This window comes from Musca vetustissima, unplaced genomic scaffold (genome assembly GCF_032173495.1).
Source record: "Musca vetustissima isolate MV318-11 ecotype Yass unplaced genomic scaffold, APGP_CSIRO_Mvet_v1 utg4398, whole genome shotgun sequence".
Taxonomy (NCBI): domain Eukaryota; kingdom Metazoa; phylum Arthropoda; class Insecta; order Diptera; family Muscidae; genus Musca; species Musca vetustissima.
In genome coordinates, this window is record NW_026883621.1 from 25,590 (window position 1) to 35,653 (window position 10,064).

The following is a 10,064-nucleotide window of genomic DNA, read 5'->3' on the forward strand; positions in this document are numbered from 1 at the left end:
ACGGAATTTTGGAATGTGGATCGCTGACGGACAGTTAAAAATAAATACCGAAGGTTTTTGCTATTAACTGGTATTTAATTTATTGGAGGAACGATTGATATATAAAGGTAGTTTTGTGTACTTATGTGTTCGAAAAGTGCAGAATAGAACTAAATGCTGAATCTGTACTTATTTGCTAAAGTATATAATAAGGAATGTATTTCGGAAATTAGTGCTTATGAGTATGAAGAGTGAATGGTATTCAACTTGATATTAGATGCAGGAACAGAGGTGGAATTCGTATTCGTATATCTGTATAATGGAAATAAGGAAGATATTTCGGAAATTAGTGTTTATGTATATGAAGAGTAAATGTTAATAATAGATGTAGGAACAGAGATGGAGTTCGGAATTATAGTACAGCAAACGATTCACGATTTCCATACAAAATATTTTTTATTTGTTTTGTATTCCCTTTCCGCATACGAAATATTTCAATGGGTAATTGCCTTCAATATTTATATCAAAATTAATTTCTTCTATTTAGAATTGACCTACTTTTTATTTCGTGGATTTTCAAAGAGAGTAAAAAATAATAAATGAGTAAAAAACAATATCAAAATACTCAACTTATTGTACTTAGCCAACAAAGCAACCAACCATTAACACGCTTGAGGGCATAGGTTGAAGGTTTATTCAAACAAATGGGTATATGGAATAAAACTTAACAATTTCCGTTGTATGAAAACAATTTTCTTGAAAACTGACATAAATAAGTAGTACGTAGTACAGTAATAGTACAATATAATATTGTAACTAAACTTCAAAAGATGGAAAATCTTGCAATTAAAGTTCAAAAAGCAAAACAGACATTTTCATTATAATCGGCTGTAATATACATGGAGTCACAATAATGGTTCTACGAATTAGAGAAGAGCAATATATATTAATACCTCCCATAGAGAGAACAATGTATATTAACACTAGAAAGACGGGAATTTTGTATATACCTATATTGCCTAAAATCGGTCAAAATGACCTCATTCTGAAAGAATTTTTATTGTGTAAAGAAAAAAATTTGTTTAACTAATTTTTAATATTTTTTACATTATTTACAATCATACAAAACGTTGTTATTATTTGTTTTCGGTGGTAGGGCTCTCGAGTTTCCCCTTTTGAAAAATAAGAGCGCGGACAAAATGTTCGAAAAAGAGGAAGTCTTTATTCTAAGAGTGAAATCGACTGGAAATATAAAATTTATTTTTCCCGATTTGTGTGTTCGTTTGTATTTCTAGAGTAGCAAACGGGTTTCGATGTTGTTGTACCGATCTGGTCATATAAGAAATTTACTTTATGCAATAATAAAAGTAGTTTGATTATTTAATATTTCAAAAAGGTCGAAATGACCGCTTTTAGGCAATATAGGTATAGCACATTTGAATACGGGGAATGAAAGAGGGGAGGAAGCAGCTACTATGATTAATAAACGTAGTTCTATGTGGTACAAAAAGTCACCAAATTTTAAAAAGCTGGGTCATAATATACACAATTGTTTTTGTACTTGAAATTGAAAAACGGTCAAAATGACTGCCTTCGGCAATCTAGTGTTAATATCTGTCATTCAATAATATTTAGAATTGCTCATAAAAATAATTGCATAATATCACTCGAACGGAGTATCCGATTTTTTTTCCAAAATATACACATCGTAATATTCTTATCAACAATGAAAATGGCACAGTCGGTACCTAGTCGGTGTCAAAACTTTTTTAATCGACACTTTGTACATCGTTATAGTCCGTCTGGAGGTGTTCTTAACCTGTGAGAACACCCAATATTAAATTACAGACATAGAAGTCGTTAAAATTCCAAGCATATCGTAAATGGGTTGAAACATTTAGGTTTGGACCCAAATACATATATTGAAAATTGTCTACACAACGTTTTTGCAACCACAAAAAATCCGCTAGTTTTGCAAAGTAGTTTTTACCTATCATGAATATGGTTGGTTAGAAAATAAGCCTAGAACTATAAAAATACCAAAAACCCTGCGGGAACGGGTATATAGAGCTATGTTTTTACATTTTTTAGAAAATGCGTTTGAAAACTTGCAAATGACGAAAATGAGGCGCTAAGTAATTCCAAATATAACAGGTTAGAAGGCAAGGGGTGGCCCCTGTGACGATTTTTTAAGTTTTCGACTGTTGAAAGAATATTAATTTCCAACAATCTATACTAAAAGAGTAAAGTGATTGACTGGCTGATTTAACGATTCATCAACGCCCAGATAAAACGGCTGAAGCTAGAATCTTGAAATTTTGGGTGAGGGTCACTCTTGGTCCAAAGGTGACAGATAAGGCTGGGTTCTTGGAAAGTCGTACTAGAACGATACGAAAAGTACTAAATGTGATACCATTTATATTTGGCGAACCAGTAGAGCTAGAACTCTGAAATTTGGATTGAGGGCCACTGATGGAGTGTAGAATAGATGTAGCAAAGGGCTTTTTGGAAATTTGTACTATGAGAATCCGAAAAGTACTGAAATGTACTAAATTTGGTACAATTTCGTAACATGTGAATGGATTGAGCTACAAACTTGAAAATTGGAATGCAAATTAAGGTTGAGAAGTAGGGTGAGGAGAGTTTGGAAAACGTGTGCTCATGTGTACGAAAAATACTATACGGTAGTATATTTGGTACACATTTTATTGGAAGGTACAAATCGAGCTGGAATCCTGAAAATTGAAAGTAAAATTATCGTCCGAGTGTAGGATTAGGATATGTACGTAGTTTTGGAAAAGTTTTACTTATGTGTACGAAAAGTTCTTAATCGTACTATAATTGGTACAATTTGGATTTGGATGAACCGATAGAGCTGGAACAATGAAATTTGTAGTTAGGATCATTGTTGGGATGTAGGATTAGGGTCAGGATTCAGTTTAACAAATTAATACTAATGGGTACTAAATGGTACTGAATTTGGTACAATTTGAATTTTAGGTGAACCACTTCAGCTATACGAAAAAAAAAATACTGCAGCATTTGATCTTTTAAGTACCGCATTCCATGAAATGGGACAACAATAGACAACAGATTTTATATGAAATTTTTCTTATTTGACGCCGTTCTATTTGCCTAAGTAATTGCACCTGTGAACAATACTGAAGGTGTGGAACATGATGAAATAATAAGGAGATGTATCACAACAACAACCTTTCTTTTTGTCTGGATCACCTGTCCAGTTTTCCCTTATAATATTTCAAATGGTTGGCAACACTAGACATCGAATTCAAGTATAAATTACCCACTTTGACAGTTAATCGAGACATCAGCTGCGCTAAATGGACTACCTATTCATTGTGCCATGGTGTAGAAGAAAATATAATGTCGTTCAGTGACCGACGGTGTTCATTGAGCAACGTTCAGTGAACGACAATAATAAAAAAAACTGAACTATGTCGTTCACTCGTTCAGTGGACTAACTCGTTCAATTGAACGACTTAGTGTTCACGAACGACACAAGTAACCAAAATACGGTGTAACGAAGTTTGTAACCAAAATACGGTGTAATGATGTTGGTGGAATATCCAGTTCCAAAAATGATGAATAATGCAAAAACCTGGGGGTTTCTTAAACACTTGGTGTCAGAGGATTTCTTAGTGATATTTTGGCAAATTTTCCTACGGATAAATATAGGTCTTTTTCCCATGTGCAGCCCCTTTGATAGGTATCTTAATGGACGTGACCTTATCTTAACATTACGAAATGTTTGTAACTTAGCATGACACGACCTTGGTAGATAAACACCTTCTTCTTTCTTTCTACAAAGCCTCCGTGCAATGGTCACGCGTAATTTAGGGTATTAAGATCCTGAAGCAATTTGCTTATCTGTTTGTCTGTCGTTTACTATTTCGATTAATCCTGGCAGCAATTTACCATGACCTCCATTTAAAAAGACCCAACCCATTTTAGGCACTTTATGGTAAAGGGTAAATAAAGTTCAGCCGGCCAAAAGGGATGTTTTTTCATTTGACGCTTGAAATATAAAGTATTTTTTCAAGATTTAGACATCGTGATACAATTGATAAAATAACAGCTCAACTTTAAATCTGATGCGGTATATCTCAATTTTCCTTCTTAATTTACAAACTTTGAAAATGTCTCTTTTTTACTTTGTCTCCCACAGCGTTTTTACAATGTCACGCCCACATATTCAACAAATTCTAATGGTACTCTCTATCCTGCCAGCATATCACTTAACTCAGGCAGTTCCATTTTGTAATTTTGAAGACACCGTCGATTTGAGCCATTCCCAAAAATTTGCCAACGGTTCATATTTATATGGTGACGATTTAATAATACCGGCCGAACAGGTGAGCATCTACGACTATGAAATTATATACGATGGTGATCGAATATCCCGCGAACCACATCCACGTGGCTGTGTTTGTCGACCGGGTGAACGCAGCTGCATCAAATTTTGTTGCCATCCGACGCGAGAAACATTGTCGAACAGTAGCCGACAATGTGAGGAATTGTATGAGGTGCCGAAATTTAATCACAACATGAAGGTGATAACTATGAATGGTACCCGACGTATTGTTGACATAACCAAAGAATTTACCATGGTCCTGGGCATACCGTGTGACAATGCCTATCCCCTGAATCCGTTGATGAATTTGCACGAAAAATGGAATCTGCTGGAGAATGGTTCACTGGTACTCTACTATAATTTACGGATTTTGAGTAAAAGTGAATACTGTTTCATGCCAGAGATGCGTGATGATAATGCGGCGTTTGGTGGCAGTCCATGGGTGCTAAGTCCAATGATTTGTCCGTTAGATAAACCGGTTACTGTTTCAAGACTGTTTAATAATGTGGGTAAGTGTTAATGAAGCAATTTTTTTCTCAATTTTTCATTGAATATTTAATTCTGAAATGTTAAAAATTCTCCATTTCCAGCTGATTGCATATCCATAGTTTTTCTTGCTCTCACAATTTTGGTTATCTTGGTGAAACCGGAAAAGATTAATTTGCAGGAAAACAGTTTAATATGCTTTTTGATTTCTCTCACCATTGGCAATATTATTGTGGCCTCAACATATATTTCCGATACTCAATTGACGGGTGTGTGGTGCAGTATTGTGGGTAAGTTCACACTATATTAGAAGTTATTGACATATTATATATTATTATTTTACTTTTCTTATAAAAGGATTCTCTGGGTATTTCTTTTCTGTGGTATCCTTCTTTTGGTTAAATGTCATCTTCTTTGACATGCTGAAAAGCATTGTGAATAGAGAAAATCATTTTGTTACATATTTGGCATATGGCTGGGGTGTTCCAGCGGCCCTCACCGCAGTATTATTGATAATACAGAACTCGAATATGCCGGAGAAATATAAGCCGGGATTTGGCGAGGATTCCTGTTGGTTTAATGGTAAGTCCCTCAAAAAATATTTTTTGAAAAATCCTGAAAAAAATTTATAAAATAAAACATTAAAATAAATATTCATAAAAAATCCTTTTGAAAAAATATTATTTAAGGGAACCACCCCCCATTCACGATTTTAATTTTTCAAGATTTTCAATGGGCTGGTAAATCAATACCAATGCTTGTTAAGGTTTGTAACTTTACTCATATATAATTGAAGATTTAAAATAGAAGAAAAATAATTTACAAAACATTTTTGTTGTTTTTTTTTGTAATTAAAGAAAAGTCCTTATTTTTTATGGCGGGCACGATAACTCCTCAATGGAACATCGGAATCCGAAAATTCCAACGGTGTTACAAAGAGTACATGTCTGGCTCTCGTATGAACTAGGATTATTGACTTCGCTCTAAAATTAACAAAATGGCGGACCTTTGAAAAAATATTTTTGGAAAATCGCCGATTTTTGACCAAAAACCAAGTTAAAAAATTAGGAAGATCTTCACCGATTGACTTTATCCTAGTTCATACGATAGCTACACACTCACAGAGAAACGTGTAAAAATTTGGAATCGATTGGGTTATTAGTTTTTGAGTTATCGTGCCCGCCATTTGCAAAAAAATGTTTAGAGAAAAAACGCGTTTAAAGTTTGAGAAGCCCTTCAGCCGTCACTTGATGCTGACACAATAAATCGGCTATATCTTCAAGAGTTCTTGAGATTTTAATTTGAAAATGTGTAGGGACATTCTTTAATTAGTGTAGATTAAATAATATCAACAAAATTTTTGACCCCGAGAATGGGGGGGGGGGTCCCCATAAAAAGGTCCTTAAAATAAATATTCCATAAAAATTCTAAAAATATTCGTTAAAAAATTACTTAAAATTAATATTCCTTAAAAATCATTTTGAAAAATATTCTTTAAAAAAATCCTAAAAAATATCCCTTAAAAATCTATTTAAAAAAATATTCTTTAAAAATCCACGCCCTAAAAAATCCATGCCATTGATGACCTTTGAAAAAAGCATTCTTTGAAAAATCCACGCCTTTGATAGTCCTTGAAAATATATTCCTTAAAAATCCACGCCATTGAAAGTCCTTGAAAAAATATTCTTTAAACCAGTGAGCGGAGTAGTATAGTCGGACGGGGCCGACCATACGATACCCTACACAATTATCACGGAACTCTAACTTTCTGCGGATGTTTATTCCAAGCCTGGGCAATATTTCGTGATATTTTATCAATCTGGCCCGATTATTACTATTCATATTCAGTACAATCATTCTAATTAATTGTCCAGATTCCCTTCACCGTGGGTTGGGTAGTGATGTTCGGCCTATTATTGGCATCGACTCAAAAAACACAAAAAATTACGTTTTTGGTCCACTTCATCCCAATATTATAATCTGATCATCACCGAAAATTATAGGCGTTGTCCTTGACCATAACTGGAATCTCATGCAAAATTTAATAGCGATCAGCGCTATATTTCCGCCCTCTAGTGTGGTAATGGGTTATTTAATAATATCTGAATACGTAAGCACCTGCACATATTTAAGTGTAACACCCACGTACGAGAACATTCGACAATATAATTGGTATCAATTTAAAGGTCAAACACTCCTCTTGGATATACTATCAACTTCTCTGGTCTATGTCCTTCAGGAGTAAATATATACGCTATAGAATACAAATTTTGTAATTTTTTCACACAAAAGTCAGGGTCCATTTGACTCACAAAATATTGACCAATCTTTATCAAAACAGGCATGCTTATTTTTTGGCCCGATTCCCTTCTCCAAGTAAAATTTCGCGATGTTTGGACCATAATTGCGGCCTCTGGAGCGACCAGAAAATCAGACAAAAATAAAGTTTTTGGTCCATTTCATCCCCTAAATATTAACCGATTAGGGGTCTTCATTGGCCAGAACCCATCCTACATGCACAATTTTGTGAAGATTGGTCCATAACTGTGGCCTGTATCGTGTTTACAAATTATAATGGACAGACGGACGGACACACCTGTCTATATCGATTCAGCTAGTCGAGATATGACGATCGGTATACTTAAAGATGGATCTAGGACCAATATTTCGTGGCGTTACAAACTCTTGGGCCTGCACAAAGCTATAATACCCTGACAACACAGTTGTGTAGGGTATAAAAATCCACGCCTTTTATTGTCTTTGAATAAATATTCTTTAAAAAATCCAAGTTCCTGTTAGTCCTTGAAAAATGTTCTTTAACAAATCTACACTTCTGTTAGTCCTTGAAAAAAAGGGTCTATTAATTGTAGCCTTTGAATAAAATAATTTCCCTTTTGATATTTTCCAGCTAATAATTTCTCAGCGTTATATTATTTCTATGGCCTAAATATCTGTTTATTGTGCTTGAATATATTCTATTATATAACGACATGGCACAAAATGAAATCAGTTCTGCAACATCAACCCACAAGAAGAGACGATTTGGTTAAGAGGTATGACTTCCATTAAAAACAGGAAAAATCTATTCAAATTGAATTGCCATTTAACTTTTTTTACAGTGCGGACCAGTATGGACGTTTATTAATACTGATGATAATATTGGCATGTTTCGAAACAATATCGAACATTGAAAATGTTTTACATCCGAACAGCGAAACAATATGGTATTTTGTGGCAGATTTTGTTGATGCCCTGGAGGGACCTGTGATTTTTTGGATTTTTGCAGTTAGACCAATTCTGGATATAAGGTAAATTATAGTGATGGCCATGATGTAATCAGAAACCCCAAAATGAAATTTTATTGATTTTTATTTTGTTGCAGAGGAAATCGTTTCCTGGAAAATGGTAACCAATATGATGCGTTGGATGAAGGTTTTACATTATCGGATGCTCCGGGTTTTAATTTGGAAAATGGTCAGCAAATATATGACCGATTTTAAAATCAATGTTCCTGTCGCCTCTTCGAAATGGAGAAAATACTAATTAAACCAAATAAATACATGGAAACCATACATGATGAGGAAAATCATGTTGTTATCGATTGCAAATACTCTACGCACTATGTATATACAGTGAGCGTCAAAAAGAAGTATTCTTTAATTTATAAGAGGATAAAAAAATACCAGATTGTAAATATTTCAAAGTACTTAGTGTTGTTTTTTTCAGATTGTCTAAGTAATGGATATACTTTATTTTTACGCTCCTTGTAGGTGCCGCAATAAATATTGATGTATATTTATTAATTATATAAGAATATAGGAAACAAATGATAATAACCTTTACCATAGGGCTGTGACAATAAAAATATCCTCAAATGTCATTAATAAACAATATTGTAATATATACTACATTTATTTCATATTTCTTTTACGTCGGGAGGTAACCCAAATAGGCAGGGCAATATTCCCCCTTTTCAAGAATTTTGATAATTTTCGAATTATGATTTCTTGAAATCCTTGCATTTTAGGTATACAGTGTCATCGGCAATATTACTGATAAAATATCGAGGAATATTTTGCAACTTTAACCCTCAACCGATTCATTGAAGGGGTCTGTTTGGTCCCCTTTTCCAGAAGTGATTGAAAACTCATTCAAAACGGGGTTAAAGCTGCTCAGAATATTCTACAGAAATGTTCGCTATAAAGTTTTATTAGCAGTCTTAGAATAGACTAAAACTCAAAACTCTGCGTAATAAGTCAAAAATCTTAAACAAACAAAAACTCATTTTGGGGTTAATATCGTACTATTACAAGTTTTTACCCATTTTTCCCACAAGATGGGAATTTTAGATGGATGGTATAAAAGACAAAAATATTCTCCATAAATTTTTATATATACAGAACAAGTGAAATCTGTATATATAATGTATATACCGAATATGTAGTCATACAATTTTAACAAAAAATTCAAAATGTTCTTGCATTTTTTTCAAAGACATTTACCAGAATTTTTTGGACTAAGCACATTAAAGTAACATGAAACATTAAAATGTTAAAATTTGTCGCACAGTGTAAACATTGAAAAATATTTGTTTAAATCCAAGTATCTAATAATATTTAAAAACCAGTGAGCGGAGCAGTATAGTCGGACGGGGCCGACCATACGATACCCTACACAACTTCCTCGGAACTCTAACTTTCTGCAGATGTTTATTCCGAGCCTGGGCAATATTTCGAGATATTTACACCCTCTTGCCAATTAGAGACCAACAGCATCTCTTCCTTACACTTACATATTTTGCGAATATTACTAATATTCAGTACAGCCCTTCTAATTACTTGTCCAGATTCCCTTCACCGTGGGTTGTGTTGTGATGTTCGGCTTATAAGTGTGGCCTATAGATCGACTCGAAAAAAACACACAAAAAATTAAGTCTTCGGTCCACTACATCCCAAAATTATTATCTGATCATCACCGAAAATAATAGGCGTTGTCCTTGACCACAACTGGAAAATTTCAGAGCGACCAGCGCCATATTTCCGCCCTCTAGTGTGGTATTGGGTTACTAAATAATATCTCAGTACGTAAGCACCTGTAAATATTTAAGTGCAACTCCCACATCTGAGTACGTACGACCATATAATTGGTATCAATTTAAAGGTCAACCACTGCTCTTGGATATAATATCAACTTCTCGGGTCTATGTCCTTCAGGGGTAAATATATAC

General features: G+C 34.0%; 1 protein-coding gene across 1 annotated transcript; it reads left to right on the forward strand.

Moving 5' to 3' along the window:
- Positions 1 to 4,175: 4,175 nt before the first annotated feature.
- LOC133330543 (G-protein coupled receptor Mth2-like) lies at positions 4,176 to 8,337 on the forward strand. Its single transcript, XM_061538979.1, has 6 exons — positions 4,176 to 4,860; positions 4,942 to 5,127; positions 5,195 to 5,419; positions 7,746 to 7,890; positions 7,957 to 8,145; positions 8,220 to 8,337. The coding sequence occupies exons 1-6, from the start codon at positions 4,176 to 4,178 to the stop codon at positions 8,335 to 8,337; spliced, it is 1,548 nt and encodes a 515-aa protein (XP_061394963.1).
- The last annotated feature ends 1,727 nt before the right edge of the window (positions 8,338 to 10,064 follow it).

Bases quoted from the DNA above. Each gene is read 5' to 3' on its own strand.
- LOC133330543 (XM_061538979.1), top strand. From the start codon at position 4,176: ATGTCACGCCCACATATTCAACAAATTCTAATGGTACTCTCTATCCTG. The intron at 4,861-4,941 runs GTAAGTGTTAAT...CTCCATTTCCAG, and splicing joins AAGACTGTTTAATAATGTGG to CTGATTGCATATCCATAGTT. The intron at 5,128-5,194 runs GTAAGTTCACAC...TTCTTATAAAAG, and splicing joins TGTGTGGTGCAGTATTGTGG to GATTCTCTGGGTATTTCTTT.